We start from the raw sequence: 17,025 nt of genomic DNA, 5'->3' as shown, positions 1-17,025 counted from the left end.
TTTATTGAGTTTGTTGTTATGCTCTACTAATAATGGCTATTAATTAAGGTAATAAACAGGAAACTGATTCTGGAAGCTGTTATGACTCTGGTACACAGACTTGCTATAACAAGTATCCATGATTATTCTCTCAAGCTTAACAGACTCTTTCCAATTAGCTGAAAGGGGACAGAGTTTAGAAATTCAATGGGCCAGTTCAAAGTACATTAGTTTATATTATGGGTATATTCAATAGAGCATGCATTGATATTTGCTCTACCAATTTATCTTAGAAAATAAAATTATGTTGTTATTATTGTACCGAAACATAGTTTCTTACATCAAAACAAGAACTTACATCAATAACATCTTCAAAACATTATACCGTGTGATATAGAAATAAAGGCACACAAGGGTTTTATTTGTCTCTCTTAACCTCACAGGTTGTTCGTCCCTATCAAACAATGTCCAATCCAATGAGTAAGCTTACGGTACTCAACAGTATGCACTCACACTTCATTCTTGCTGACAATGGGACAACTGGTAAATACGGTGCAGAGGTTAAACTACGCCGGCAATTGGAAAAACACATTTCCCTTCAAAAAATTAATACAAGTAAGTGCTCGTAGTTTTTTTTTTTCTGTACTGATGTAGAAACATTGCATTTTACTTCTGCAAACATTGAAAATCAATAACTATCAAAAGATGTCTACCCTACTGTGTCTCCAATGAGAAATGATTTATGAGTCTTATGAGTACAAGGTCATATAAGAACGAACTGGAATCCAAAACAAGCATGAAATCTGGATTCTGGTTTCTTATGCTAGTCATGCTTGTCATTTGACACCACCGCTACATCTTCATTTCATAACAATCTATAGCGTTGCTTTTATTTGAGTCCTTCCAAAAGTGTTGTTCTTCAGTGGCTGTTGAACCACTATAATCAATATGTCATTAGTGAATGAGCAGCATTGCATGTTTGAACAAGCATAAGGCATGTTCAAACGTTTCATTGTGATACTTGATAATACTGTGATACTGTAATAAAGTAATAACTGATAATACTGTGATACTTTATAACATTCCACCTTCCATCCATAACAGGATTTACATGAGTTATATCTTAAGTACCGAATTTATCTCAGTGGAAATTGTGGTCAATATAGCGTGTGACATGCCTAATTATAAATGCTGGCCATGTCAAATTTTTACAATTATCAGTTGGGATTTATTAACTCCTAAACAATAGTCAATTGGCAGTCGTGACACTTTACAGAACCACAGAGTGAAAAACATACCATAAAATACTAAGAAAAAAGTGTTGCCAAAGATAAACAAATATAATATATATACACAGTATATACATTTTTTTAACATAATGATGACACAGGAACTATAGAATTTCCATTTGCCAGTTTTATCTGATTACTTCTTGCAATTTGCATCTCCTACATACCTATCTAAATAAGCCAAATTCCAAATCAGTATTGGAAAAAAAAAAAAAGCACAGCTACTTTAAGGGTAATAACACAGTTTATCCATCTATTAAATTGGCCATAAAAATGAGGCGGTTTATTGATTAAAGAATTCTGACATGTAATTGCTTTAACAGACTTATACAATGAAATGTGAGTTAAAAGGAAATAAAGGCTGTGCATCGCTGACATAAATTCAATAAACATGTTTTGCTTTAAAAATATGTTCTACCTATAATAAGCAACTGTTTTCTTATACTGCCTATTCTCTCTGGCAAAAAAAGAGTCATTCATTATATAGGAGCATAATAGAAGGCAGAGAAGAACTAAATTAACTCTTTAATTTATTCAGTAACAGCAGTTAATTAGTGACAAATAAGCCTGTCTCTCCTTTAGTTGCAACAATTGGCATCATATTTTGCAAAATAAACTGTATTTACCAGATTAAGGATAAGTGTAGGGGACATACAAAGTCCATCTTAAAAATATACTGCTTTAAAAATGTAAAAGATGCAGTTGAATTCATATATGTGCTATATGTCAGTTGTTAAAATCAAAACTGAGCAAATTTCAGTCAAATTTTAATTCTCTTTATATTTAATGAACAGTTATTACCACTATGAAAGCGTTATGATATACTCAAGCAGTACAGAGGGTAGAAAGCCTGGTCAGTAATGATTTCCTTCCTTACATGTATTTCAAGCTGTCACATCTGTATTACAAAATAAATTCAAATGAATTTGATTTGGCATTGAAAGGGCCATGAAGAATTCTATAATGATCAATATTTGAATTTTCACACAAAGCAGACTATATGATTAGTATAAATATTGCAGAAGAAAATAATCAACAAATGGAGAGTGAAAACATTAAATGATTATGATATTTTATCTTATTCAGATGTGTACAGATCTCTGAACAATATATAGAGTTTTCAAAGGATCCGCATGAGACAGGCATATAATATTGCAATTTCTACAGCATCTCTGCAGTTCTGAAAATAGGCAAAATACATGATAAACATAATCCCATATGTAATAAAAGGCCCATTGTTTGCCCAGTTACAGTAACCTATAGCAACCAATAAACTGTTTTAAACAAGCGACCTGTAAATGCTACCTGCTGATTGGTTGCTATTGGTGATTACATAGTTAAGTTGGGTTGAAAATAGAATAAAAGTCTAACTGGGGTCTTACTTTTATGTATGTGATAGATAAACAGCAGGATTCACCACACTTTGGGGCTGATTTACTAATCCACGAATCCGAATGAGACTTTTTCGTATTTTTTGCGATTTTTTCATCGCCGTTACACCTTTTTCGTAAATTGCCGCGACTTTTTCATAACCGCTACGACTTGCGTGAATTGTTGCGACTTTTTCATAGCCATTACAAATTTCGTGAATTGTCGCGACTTTTTCATAGCCATTATTACTTTCGTGAATTGTCGCAACTTTTTCATAGCCATTACGACTTTTGCGAATTGTCGCGACTTTTTCGTATTGAGCGCTCGAAAAATTTTCGACAATTCGCGAAAAAGTCGCAAAATACCGATCATTACGAAAAAAACGCATCCGGGCGCTTTTCGGACGTTCGTGGATTAGTAAATGTGCCCCTTTGTCTGAGGTCAGACATGAAGGATGGTTTGTTAAGCTTTAGGGCCAACATCACTCTAGGCCTATTGCCTACAGTATAATGTTTTTGGCCTGGCAACTTGGATCAAACTTAAATTTCAAGAAGATCTTGGCTAAGTTTACAGAGAAGAAGCTTTACTTTGCAATGCTAAGATCTGCTTATTTGCCTGTTGTATTCTCTTGGAGGCTAGTTCAATGAATAGCCCTCTAGCAGCCAGTGTATGGTGTCCTCATAATGTAATATGAGGGCCATAATCCTCATAATTTCTCTAAATACTGTTATTTATACTGCTGTGTTATTGCCTGTGCTAATTAATCCTTCAAAATAGGAATTTTCAAGTGTATTGTTAATTATGTATAGAATGTGTCACTGGGGAATAGTACATGGGAAATGCTATACTGTTAGATATCAGAATATTGCCAATTAAGAAATATGTTCAGTGGGGATTGGAATAAAGTCCTACTTACATTTGAATGTTTGTTTGGGGGGGAGAAGAGCAGGTGAGTGTTTTAATCTGGTTGCTTTTTGTGTGCATTAACAAGACAATAACTTGATGTTAACTACATTTGCTTAAATCCATGTGGATGGTTGTTGACAATACATTTTTATGTTTAACTGTTTTTTTAGTAGACTTGAGGCCTGGTGCTCCACCTTACATAAAGACCCTTATCAAGCCCCTGGCTTTCTACATAATAGATCCAATAACTGTAATGAGTTTTAGTATGATAAACCTTTGGAACATGATTTTTCTCTACTACTGTAAGTGCACAAATACACTTCTCAGTTTTCCATGCTGTCCAGATTAGGTTGAGCTTTGTGTAGACTGAGAAACGGAAACATTATAAAACACGTCAATCAAAATTATGAGTATGTGAATTGGTGGGGAGTATTAATGTTTAATAAACTGTTATCCTATTATTAAATATTATAATATATAATGTATAATTCTATAAAAAATAGAAACTCATTGGAATACATAAACACCAAAAGGTCTGACCTTCAAATTACAATCCATTTATTGACCTGACTGTTGGCATTAAAATATGATTGGACATGACAATAAAAGAATCTTAGTATTTCTCTCTTTAATAAGACTAAAGTCTAATAATTCCTAGTTGTTTCTCAGTAACTAGTGTCTTCTCACTGACTGCAAAATCTTTTATTATAACTCTTCTCATTGTGATTTAATTGCATATTATACCCTTTCTGTTAAAACAGAATATATGAATAATGTATGACGAAGAACATTTTCAGTTATATGCAGCAATGTTGTCAAAGGTCTGCCTCAGTCCAGTAAGCAATTGGCAATTAGCTTTGTTCAATCAATTTGATTCAGATAGACTGACAAAAGTAAATATGGCATTATTTTAAGGTAAGACTCTTTCCCCTTAAAAGTGTGTGGAAGATTGCAAAAAGGCTGTACAGGGCTGCTTGAAACAGTATGCAAGCGACTAGAACAAGGCATTGCTATACTTTCATTTCAAAATTGTAGTAGACAACAAAACCACAATATGTTTGATTAGTTCTTAAAATTGTGGGAATAAGCACTATAGTGATCAAGGGGTATGGTAACTTTGTTTGGGAAGGCTAATTAAATGTATTTCCCACATATAGGTAAGTAGACTTCCTAGCAGGTAGATGGAATTGGTCAGTATACAAATGTTCTTTAAAAATAGAATGCTTGGTATTTACTGTTACACACCTGAGTGCAAAGTAATGTGCTTACTTTATATCAAACAAGAAAAAGCACTTCCAGTGCAAAAAGCCCTAGTTGCCACTTGCCAGCATTTAAATATAATACCAAGAGATAGCTTGCCACTAGGTCAGGGTTGTTATAAGAAGTTTGCTAAAATAATATAAAATATACCAGAATAGAATGATGGTTATAGTTGTACTATGTTCTAAAGAGTTCTTTTAGTAAGCAATAGATTGCACTAATAACTCCATAAGCTTTAAGCTGATGGCACACGTGACAGGCAAAAAATACCAAAAAGCTCCAGTACTGGTACTTTTCAACCCAATACTCACTAGACAATTTTCAGATTGGAAGAGAATAGAAGGCAGAAGGGGCTGCCATCAGCCATAAGGGTTGGTATACTGTACAATGAAAACAATTCCAGAGACAAAAACTCCTGGAACAGTCAAATACTAAGACTTCCCCTTGAGGCAGCTATATTAAATTCTCACACATACATTTGTAGTTTTACCCAGTCTTACCTTTTGTTTCAAATACAAATATTGCACAACCCAGAGTCATAAATCTCCTGTCCCAGTTAAACATCATATCCAGATGTCTGAGGAGCAGGATAGGTCAGAGGTGGGACTGGGGAGGGGGCGGGAAACACCCAGGATACTACTATCAGTTAATCTACCCCTGTACCTATCTCTCATTTCCTAGTTCTTTGTAAAGAAAATTGATCCTTATTCCTATCCAGTTCATTAATTATTGGCAGCAATGTCATAAGCACAACAAATTCACAGACGGTTTTGCACTATGAAAATGTGAGTTTCTGCACCAAATAATTTTCTTTATACAGACTTAAGCCAAATTAACATTTTTTTCCACACATTTCTGTTATGGTGGAGATATTTTGCCATAAAAATGTTGTGTGGGTATCATCTTATTCTCAAAAAGTTTGTTCACAATAGCCACACCCTTTTTGTCTGTGAATAAGTTGATGCACAAACAACATTTTTTTTAACCAACATTTTTGTGAATTGCCCCATAAAGTTTTCCTCAACTATACCTTGTCAGAATGAAAGAAACAAGTTTGACCAACAGCAGACTTTCAAAGAGAGAAAGAGACATGGACACCATGATGTATGATTTAAAAAAAACAACACAGAATTACCCTTCTTTAAAAGATCCCTACATGCACACCATACAAATGTATTTATTGTCAAAAAAATAATTGCAGAGATATTAAGATCAGACACTTATCAGTCTTAAAAGGCTTCTGCTGGAAGTGAATTATAACTAAAACTACTTGTGTTTTATAGAAGCTAGCCACTCAAAGCCTTAATTATAATCCACTTATAATGGTAATTAGTATTTGACATTAATATTATGGCTGTTGGCTATCATTATATGGACAACAGGGAAGTAATTTACTATTGAACAGTGCTGCAGAATAAATAGCCATTTTATAAATACATGCTAATAATACTTCCTTTTATATCACTGGCAAAGAGTGAAATTAGTTTGTGCCACAGTCTGCCAGAGTCAAACTTCACTGCTCTCTATCCTTTCTGTGGGATCAAAGAATGAATTTTCATTTTTACCCATTGATAAAAAGGTCTTTAAAATCCCACAGAAAGAAACAGAATTTCGCTCTAATGGGCTGTAATAAGCTGTAAACATGATCCATGTTCCATGCTTAGTTAGACCTACTGCACGGTAAAGGGCAAAAAACCCATATATTCTTTGCAGATTGTATTCATCTAACATTTACGCTGTCTTCATTTAATTTGCTTAACCTCTTTTAGGAATTAAATTTTATTTTATAGTAGCTACTGGGGGTTCAGATCCTCTTCATGTGACCTGTGGGCTTCCCTTTGTCATCCTATGCCTGAGAATATATGAAGGGGGCTGGGAAGGCAAAGGGACGTTCAGTTGTCATCACCAACATCTTTCTCTGCCATCGCTTCATCAACCTGTGCATCTGATCAGGGTCATGCAACACCAAACTTTCTTCTGTACTGTTCATATTAACAGTTTATTCAGCATCCACTTTATGTTCACTGCTTTTCAGACAGGAACGTAACAAACAGGATAAGCTCAATTTAAGACTTTGGGGTATATTTATCAAAGAGTGAATTTAGAGCTCGCCGCAGTCCAAGTGAAATTCATTTCTATGGCATTTTTAAAGATGAACTTTTACTTATTGATACATAGAGATGAATGGAGAGTGGCAGAATTTCACTTTAGAGGACTGTGGTGAGCTCTTTGATAAATATATCTCTTAGACCCATGTGCATTTATATTAATATTGTTATGCTGTCATATATTATCACTAATCATATATTATTAATGTGTGCACATTTATGTATGATTATAAATATATTATTTATATATTTTATGTATATTTTGACAATTTGACTTGGCACTGATGAAAAGTAGCTAAGTAGCTAAGGTAATTTTGCAATTAAATTCTGAGGGAAAGATATCGTGAAATAAAAGCAACTGTGAATAAAATCCGCTACTTCTCAACTGTGATGTACACTCATTGGTTTAATATGCGAGTCAAAACAGATGACCGAACCGCCATTAAGACAAGTCCACTAGTAAGCCACTATGGAGGAAATGTATCAAATACTGAAGGGAAACCTGCAAGAGTTGTCGCTGGTGAATCGTTTAAATTAGCTTATGAATTTGATCAATAGACCGACCCAATTTGATTGGTTCAATAGTTATTAATCATTGTCCAATTTGATTGGTTCAATAGTTATTAATCATTGTCCATAGGCTATGGAGATGTAATATATCAGCCCCCACCAAAAAATAGAATGGTCTGAGGTTTCAAATCCAGTAGCAGACTATGAGCAATACTTAGGTTAGTGGATTTGATATCTAGAAAGATAAAAAAAATTAGATTAAACCATAACTAATTAATCAGATTTGTTATGGAACTGTAATTGAGGTGACAACTACTCATGATGGCTATGAATCAAACAAAATAGAATATCTCCTAAGGATACAATTAATACGTCAACCATAATGCACATTTTTATCTTTATGGTAGTTACATTTGTGTAACGAGGCAGTGGGTGGGCTCATTGAGTAACACTGGTCTGATTTTCCCAAAAGCTGTATCTGTACTGCTTAATACTATAGGGACCCATAGGGTTAAGCTCCCTACGGCTTTATCCCCTACCTCTTCACACATTATTGTTATTGGGTAAGAGCCCCTGTACTTGAGTTACAGTTCTAACTCTATTCCCTATAGGTTAGTACAGGTTGGCCACTCCCCTTGGAAACTGATATTGTGTCTAGCAAGGAGGAGTGGCTTCCTCTTTTGGCTGCACGCTGTTTCCCAAGCAGAGCTGCATCTGAGCCTGGGAGCAGACTGTAGGCCCCAGAAGCCATTGTACCCTAGAGGATACTATACCTCTAGTGAAAGTCGGGGACAGGGCCCTGTGAACAAGGATAAGCAAGCACAGCAGATTTATTTAATAGCACTCTCTAGGAGAAGTGAGCATAGTCAGCTCTAGCTAGAAAGGGCAGCCATTAGCCCCATCAAAGGAGTAGTCTCCTTTCCGGCAATGTTGCCTCAGTGCAGGGCCATGGAGTAGACAGGCAGGGTAACCCCTGATCCTACTCCCCCGGAGGACTCATCCACTAGAGGTTATCAACCTGAAGGAGTCCCTATTATCTGGACTACCTCCCAAGGAGTACTGGTTGAATGGTGTGTATCCCAGCCCAGACTCTACCAAGAGGTGGGATAAAAAGGTGCATATCCTCTCTTCTGCATAAGAGCATTTCCTCAATTGTTCCATCTTACTGCTTGTCTTGTGAGTATATGATTACCACAACTGCTTGTCTTGGACAATAAACCTGTATCATAGTTTCACCATAAGAACCTCTCTGGCGTCCATTTATACCATCCGCACCACACAACCTCAGCAAGTTGTAGTTCAGCTACACCCTCAGCTCCTATTCAGCTTCTCCCATATAGCGGAGGCCCATGCCTAAGAAATAAGGGTCGCAAGTAACACATGCTCTACTCTACGCTACTAGCCTGGGTTTGCCTAATCTAAGTCAAAATAGTGTTACAATACTATGAGGCAAATTTGAAAATGGTTATAAATGAGGCCCTGTGTGAGTTAAGAGATCTCATCTTTAACTGCCACTGTAATATGTCTGTTCTTTGTGAGCAAGCCATTAGCTGTTCTGTTTCTATTAAAAACAAATATATATATATACCACTGCATATATATATGAGTTGTTTAAATATATGAAAGATAATATGACAGTAAAATAAATATAATCTGATGAACAAAAGTTATCGCCAGGCTTGGATTCCCTGTGAAATTCCACATTTTGGCATTTTGGCCTTTTGGAATTTTTTTGCGGATCTGCTGTGGTGCCGCTACAACAAAAAATTTGCCAAGTGAGAAAAAAAAACTCATGGTTGCATTAAAAAGTTGCGGTCAAGTCAAAAAAGTTGTCAAAAAAAAAGTTGCATTTTTCACTGTTTTTCAGCAGTTTCGCAATTTTTTTGACGAAGCAAAATGGGACAGATTCTCTCATCACTAAATCCGACAGTACATAATGCTTTTGTCTCCACATTCTGTAAATATTATCAGAAGTATATGTTCAGCGGTGGGGAAAAAACAAATTAACATATGGCAAATCAGATCAAAGAATTCATGCACAGTATTCATTGCATTTTTATCTGCATTTTTATCATGAGATGTTGCTGAAAGACTTGTTCTGTATTTAGTTATTTGACTATCTGCTTATAAATTGCTCATCAGTACATTCTTGTCCAGCAAAACAACATAAGATCACTTGCTTACAAGTCTGACCGATGTCTACAGTGTCACTGTGACCCCCGCTTTGCCAATAAAAATGCTAAATCACCTGAGGGAAATGAGTCTGCTGATAAATATGAGTCAACTGATTTAATTAGCTCAGCGGTGCAGCTTTCTGGGCAATGGACTAGTGTAAGATGATCATATACTGTCACCTTCACCATATGTGCAGAAGTACCCATAATATGCTTTTATAAATAACAAAAAATGATGAGTAATAACTTGCATGCCTTCTATTACTAACTGGAATATTTCCATTGTCTCTATAATAACAAAACAGTACCTAAATGGTAACTAAGCTTTGTGGATCTAAATAGGCCTCTTATTCTTATTATTAATTTAATGTTCAAATGTTTTTATTGGAATTAAGTGAGAAGGAAAAGTACGGCCAGCCACCATAATACAATGCTAGGTTTGGTAAGACTAGCCCACAGAACCATCTAATTTTCCTGTTTAATTCTGAAACCCTAGCTAAATAATGGTAGTGATGAGAGAACTTGTTTCACTTCACCGAAAATTTGTGCAAACGCGGAAAAAATCACAAAACAGCAAAAAATTTGCAAAATGCAAAAAAGATATAGTGGCATATTAATAGAGACATAATACTTCTCTAGCATTGCTGCCAAATGTTCATGGACTACAACTCCCAGCATTCTACAGTATATTGTAAGTAGTGATGAGCTAATTTTTTTCGCCAGGCCAGGCCTTTTTCACAAATGTTCAAATATAGACCTATAAAATGAAATTGTGCAGAATAAAACCCAACAACACTGTTTTTTTTTCAGTCAAGAATCCCTATATGACCATTATTCCATAGACTACTATATATTATGCTATTTACCATTAATGATAGTAAATCATTCCTGATTCTGCTTCTGACAACAATGCATTTACTCTGCTGGTGTATCTCTGCCAACAAAAAAATGCCTACCAAAGACTTAGATGGCTACTTTAAGTTAAGAAAGTCAAATCCTTGATCCAGGGAATTTTCCGATCGCCAGGGGGGGTCAGGAAGGAATTTTTTCCCTCTTGAGGCATAATTGGCACAGGCTTCAGGCTGGGGATTTTGCCTTCCTTTGGATCAAAACAGTGGCTATATGGTAATGTATTTTAATTGTATCTGTCACAGCAGTGGTAGGACCTTGCCAGAGTACTGCACAGGAAATTTTAGAATTTTAACTGTACGGTGGGTTGATTGATACAGACGATACTACTGCTTGTGCTAGGAGACAATCTGCTTGGATTTCCTATCATCGAGACACTGCAGATCCAGGACGAGAGCAGGGCTGCTGAATTTCTCTAATGGTTGGTAATGCAGCTCCTGCTGGTAGCAGAGTTTGGAGCCATCGTCTCTGTAGGTAGAGGCAGCCTAATACTCAGTGGTGGATATAATGACATAGTGCGGATCTCAAGTCTTCAGTAAGGAACAGCAGAGCATAGTAGTGATCTCTTATGGAATTCTGGCTTTGAATATTGCCTTGGGGTGAGGCTGGCAAGGTCCTATATATTTGCTCCTGGTGTTTTATTAAGGTATGTAACAGTGGGGTTCAGAGGGATGGTTGAAAGCGAAGGGCAATTGAGGAGTCCCCTTGTCATGTGTGTTTCAATAAAGTTTGCTGTTGCAAGCTAGCAACACCTCAGGAAACGTGTCACCGGTGAAATATACACTGGCAGAGCAAACACCTACATTTCAATGGTCCCCAGACCACAGTATTCTAGTATTCATCATTTAGTGTTTATATGTCTGGTGTAGACTGAATCCATACATACAGTATGTGTATCTACAGGTTGGAGCACTGGTGCAAAATTTTACCCACCATAAAACATAGGTCTATTAAATGGCTAGTATTAGCTCTAGAGGAAAGATGCTGAAGGAAGTAACACTTGCATATGAACTAACGTCTTCTATTTACAGATACTGTATATAGTGCAGGTAAAGGATCTCGGTATGATACAGAGAAAGCTCTGAATTGCAGGAAGATCATTTCCCTTAGAGTCCATTTTAAGTAAATTATTCTAAGTAATCTTAATGTATGCTGATCCATAGTACAAAAAAATACCCTTACCCAGAAAACACCAGCTCTCAAGCATTCTGGATAATGGATCTCATACCTGTATTTTGCCGCTCTGAGGTATTTTATGAATATGATTTTTAGACTTTTGTATGGTACATAGACACCCAGCCTGTGGCCAAAGACTGGACACCCCTTAAGTAACTCCAAATAAATGGAAGTAAGTTGCACTTTATGAAAACCAGGGAACTTGCTATACGTTTATTCATTTTGCTTTATCATTTTGAGGTGTAAATGTTTTTCTTTGCTGCTATAGGAATTGGACAAGGAGTTCCTGTCGTGGCACTCATTGTTGAAGGGGGACCTAATGTGATATCAATTGTGTTGGAATACCTGCGAGACAACCCACCTGTTCCTGTTGTGGTCTGTGATGGCAGTGGGAGAGCATCTGATATTCTTGCCTTTGGTCATAAATACTCAGAAGAAGGAGGGTAAGTTTTATATGTATCTGTGTTCAAATGTAAATATATAAGCAATTCACAAACTTATATTCATAAAGTTGTGGTTATAATGCATCAATGTTGTGTGTATCTTTGTATGTGTATATACACATATATAGATAAACCAAAATAAAACAGCCAGCACCAAGGGTCTTAGTGGTTCCAAAAAATATCTTGTGTATTACAATTGCATGTACAACAGACGTTTCGGTTCCTTTTGGGACCTTTTTCAAGGGGGACCGAAACGTTGGTTGTATGTATATATATATATTATTTATATATTGCTACTTGTTTACACAATGCTGTATGTTTAAACAATACAGTAATAGAATAGATATCGAGCAATATATTAATAAAATCTAAATATCTAAATAAATGTAAAAATAAATTTACTGTACATTCAAAATTAAAGGAGAGATGTAATAAAAGGTGCAAAGTTTGCTATTATTCTAATCACAAATATACCAACCAATTAGCAGGATACATTTACTGGTCACCTGTTTAAAAGCAAACATTTTGTTGGTTGCTATGGGCAACTGCACTTAAGCAAACTCAGTGTGTTATATTAGTAAGTAAGTTGCTTACTAATCCCTTTATCTATAAAATAAATCATGAGCATAATGTACTGTGAACATAGTCATACTTGTTTATGTATCTGCAAGCATTTAATCCTAGGAGTGAGGCCACCCACGATACAGATGAAAGGACCTTGCAGTGGCGTAGCGTGGGCTTTCGTCGCCTGGGGCCGACCGGAAATTTGCCGCCCCTCTATTTAGTTATTCTTAAAAAAAATAGACAAAATAAAAAAAGCAGCATTAAATTTTTTTTTTTTTTTAATTGAATTTGAAATGCGGTGCGCATGTCATAATTGTCAAAAGTGGATTCAGCTGTGCGTCCGTGGCTGCCCTTGGTGGCAGGGCCGCCATCAGAAATCACGGGGCCCCTCCCATCAGTACAGGACACACAGACATAAAAAGTATTAGGGTCACCCTACCACAGTGCCCCCTAACACTATGCTGGCCAGGCCCCCCTAACGCTATTCTGGCCACGGTCCCCCCATACAACTGCCCCATAGACAGTACCCCCATACACAGTGCCCCCAATTGCCCCATACACAGTGCCCCCCACACACATTGCCTCCAATTGCCCATAGAAAGTGCCCCAATTTCCCCATAGACAGTGCCTCCAATTGCCCCATACACAGTGTCCCCATAGACAGCCCCCTCCACACAGTGCCCCCAATTGCCCTTAGACAGTGCCCCCAATAGGAAGTGCCCCCAATAGGAAGTGCCCCCAATAGGAAGTGCCCCCATACACAGTGCCCCAATTTCCCCATACACAGTTCCCCCATAGACAGTACCCCCCAAAGACCTTGCCCCCCCACAGAAAGTGCCCCCATACACAGTGCCCCAATTGCCCCATACACAGTTCCCCCAATAGAAAGTGCCCCCATACACAGTGCCCCCAATTGCCCCATACAAAGTGCCCCCAATAGGAAGTGCCCCCATACACAGTGCCCCAATTTCCCCATACACAGTGTCCCCATAGACAATACCCCCCAAAGACCTTGCCCCCCAATAGAAAGTGCCCTCATACACAGAGCCCCAATTGCCCCATACACAGTGCCCCCAATAGGAAGTGCCCCCATACACAATACCCCACAAAGACCTGGCCCCCCCCATGGAAAGTGCCCCAATTTCCCCATAGACAGTAGCCCCCACACAGTGCCCCCAATTTCCCCCATAGTACATACCCCCAACAGACCATCAGCGACGGCTCCTTCTCTCTTACAGGCAACAGGCGCTTCTATAAGGTTGTGCCTCGTCGCTGATGTGTGACGTCATACGCACGGGCGCAACCTTATAAAAGCGCCTGTTGCCTGTAAGAGAGAAGGAGCCGCCGCCGCCCCTTCTGATACGCCGCCCGGGGCCATGGCCCCCTCGGCACCCCCCTCGCTACGCCACTGGGACCTTGTGAGATCATGAAAGTTAGATTAGTGGTAAATATTCCTTCTATAGATTCCAATATATCTAGGGTAGAAATATAGGCCATACACATTTTCACAGCCTGTGATCTACATCAATGGCACAGAGTGCCAACCAAGGTTTGTGCCAGTGCAGGCTATCAACCTACAAGTAAAATTCATTAACCGTGTGCTTTTGATTTCCAAACCAAGCTTCAATGATGATTTTAATTTCCCATAGTTAATCATACTGAAGATAAAAACCATGCACATAGGCAAGAAGAGTATGTCGTCTAGTACTAGATCCACTAAGATAACCTCTAGTACAGTTATGGGATCTGCTATCCAGAAACCCAGTATCCAGTATCCAGTATCATAGACTCCATTTTAATCAAATAATTCACATTTTTCTTTTTCTCTGTAATAATAAAACAGTACCTTGTACCTGATCCTGACTAAGATATAATTAAACCTTATTGGAAGCAAGACAGTCCTATTGGGTTATACTAATATTTAGATTAATTTTTACTAGACTTAAGGTATAGAGATACAAATTACAGAAAGATCCCTTATCTAGAAAACCCCAGATCCTGAGCATTCTGAATAACAAGTCCCATACCTGTACCTGTGTTTTCTTTAAGTTGCAAGGCCCATAGGCCTAGTGTTTGGCAACCACTGTCTCAAGGACAACAGCAGCAGTGAAAATTGCTTTCACCATCATAAGTCACTTCTCTTTGAAATAGATATAATAGAGAAATGTTATGTTGATTACATTTCACAGTTAAGAAGTAACAAGAAGTAGTCAACTTAAATGTGAGGAATAAGCATTTGGCTTACATTCTGTGATGTTTTATGAAGTTGAGGACAACTGCAATTATCATTATTAGGTGCACTAAATATACTAGTTAGTCTTATACAACTTTGGCCTTACACCACTAATACAGAATCATAAACTGCTACATATGACTCCAGCCTGAGTGAGTCAGAGCTGCTTTTAATCCCACAACTTTGGTCTGGCTGTGTAAGTATCATATACCGTTATTATGTGGCAAGTCAAGGGAGTCCAATCCAAGTATAATGTGAGTGACTCAGATCAGACTCACAGATAGCTTGCAAAGCCTTTGATGGCAACTCTCAAAATAATCAGTGAAAGAAACATTATGGTCTCTAATATCTATTCGTTCATTTCAGCTGCTCATCACATTCTGTATAAATCTATTTCAGCCTTATCAATGAATCCTTAAGGGACCAGTTACTAGTTACCATTCAGAAGACTTTTACCTATACAAGAACGCAAGCACAGCACCTTTTTATAATTCTTATGGAATGCATGAAGAAAAAGGAACTGGTATGTAGCTTATATTTATGTTGCTGGCATCTTTAATATAGCGTTAACTGTTTCCCTTGTAATTGTTAATGCAGCATGCGTGCATAACATATTTCTCGCTAAACTTTGTCATTGTTTGTTCTTTATTATATGCTGCACCCTTATTTTTGACAGTTTGAGAAAATGTTGGCATACAAGGACTGAGAGTGATAAATTACTCATGTCTGCAAATTAAAGCCAGGATTTGTATTGAATGCTTAAGGGTAAAGCTAATCAATGACGGGACTGACAGAGCAGAAATAGAAAATCAATTAGTATGGAAGCTGGGTCTGTCACAAATGGTTAAAGTGCCGGCACAAGATAAGCATAGGTAAATGAACAGAGTATTATAGAAAAGGTTAACCACATCCATTATAGTTTTAAATTGACCAATACATGGCATCAGGGGGTAATACACTAGCAAAGAGAACACTGGCGGTTGCTAACTTGTTTGCAAGAAGAACAAAGTTTCTTTTTTGTTCCTATTTGCAATTCAGCATTTCTTCGGGGCATCATTTCTAATTTATGAAGAGCGGCAGTAGCAAACTATATATGAAACAGTATTGTAGCACATTGCAAGGCAGCTGTAGGACAGAAAAAGAGCTTGATTCCCATATCTTCCTACTGTGAACCTTTGCAATGGATGTCTGTTCAGATGTGAGTTATGCTTCAAACATGGAATTGGAATCAGTTCAAATATTTAAAAGTTAATCTTTAAATGGGTTGAAAAATCATTTAATTTAACCAATTATTCAACTTGCAAAGTAGGAGTGTAGTTCTTACAAGGGTGAATGGCCCTTTCCTTCCAGTCACAACATTCCTGCTTAATGTTAGAGGAGAAGTCAGAAATTTTTAGCTCAATCTGAAAGTGATAAGCAAACCATACACATACTGATCAATTCTTTACAGAAGTATTCGTGGGTAAAAAAATTATTCAGAGTAGGAAAGATAAATGATCAATAAAGATTAAATTAGACTGATTACATGGGAGGGAGTTGCAGCTGCTCACCACTTTGAAGCAACTAGATTGGTAAGGGAATAGTATAATTAGCCAATACAACAAACATTTAAATTATGTGTTATGGTTCCAAATCTTCTTTTAAGATCAAAATTAGATACTATAGGGCTCATTTATTTCCACAAGCACAGTGGGTGCCTACATTCACAAAAGTGAGAATGACAGGGGTGGTTCCAGGGGCTTGCCAGCGAACAAACAATCGGTGGGGGCAAACAACGAGCGGGCAAGAGCCCAGAGTAGGGGTAGGTGACAGAGCCTTATGCCTCACCCACCATTACACCCTAGGCACCTGCCTCTCCTGCCTACCCCTACTTCTGGCCCTGGCAGACACGTGCCATAGCAGGAAGCACACTGTTCCCTTTAATGACAAGTTGCCCTGTGGAACACAAATTTGGGGTTTAATATTAATTATACTAGTGAAAAAGGTATGACAAAATGCTAATACAATGCCCTTAAACTAAACACATAGTACTTTTAATTTTAAAAAATTATATATAAATAGGTCCTCATATGTAACATGAAACTACACAATATTAAGCCCTGT

General features: G+C 37.4%; 1 protein-coding gene and 1 non-coding gene across 2 annotated transcripts in view; both read left to right on the top strand.

Annotated features, from left to right (window-relative positions):
• Positions 1 to 17,025, top strand: part of trpm3 (transient receptor potential cation channel, subfamily M, member 3) — a 167,794-nt gene that overhangs the window by 92,312 nt on the left and 58,457 nt on the right. The window contains exons 6-8 of the mRNA XM_012971723.2: positions 423 to 594; positions 11,951 to 12,125; positions 15,322 to 15,445. Of these exons, the coding sequence (XP_012827177.1) occupies positions 423 to 594; positions 11,951 to 12,125; positions 15,322 to 15,445 (471 nt within the window). The remainder of the gene's footprint in view (positions 1 to 422; positions 595 to 11,950; positions 12,126 to 15,321; positions 15,446 to 17,025) is intronic.
• Positions 6,623 to 6,710, top strand: mir204-2 (microRNA mir-204-2). Its single transcript, NR_049692.1, has one exon. It is a non-coding gene; the product is annotated as a microRNA mir-204-2 (primary transcript).

Source organism: Xenopus tropicalis, chromosome 1 (assembly GCF_000004195.4).
Source record: "Xenopus tropicalis strain Nigerian chromosome 1, UCB_Xtro_10.0, whole genome shotgun sequence".
NCBI classification, from domain to species: domain Eukaryota; kingdom Metazoa; phylum Chordata; class Amphibia; order Anura; family Pipidae; genus Xenopus; species Xenopus tropicalis.
Note: the sequence above shows the minus strand (reverse complement) of the source record. Positions and strands in the feature narration are given on the sequence as shown.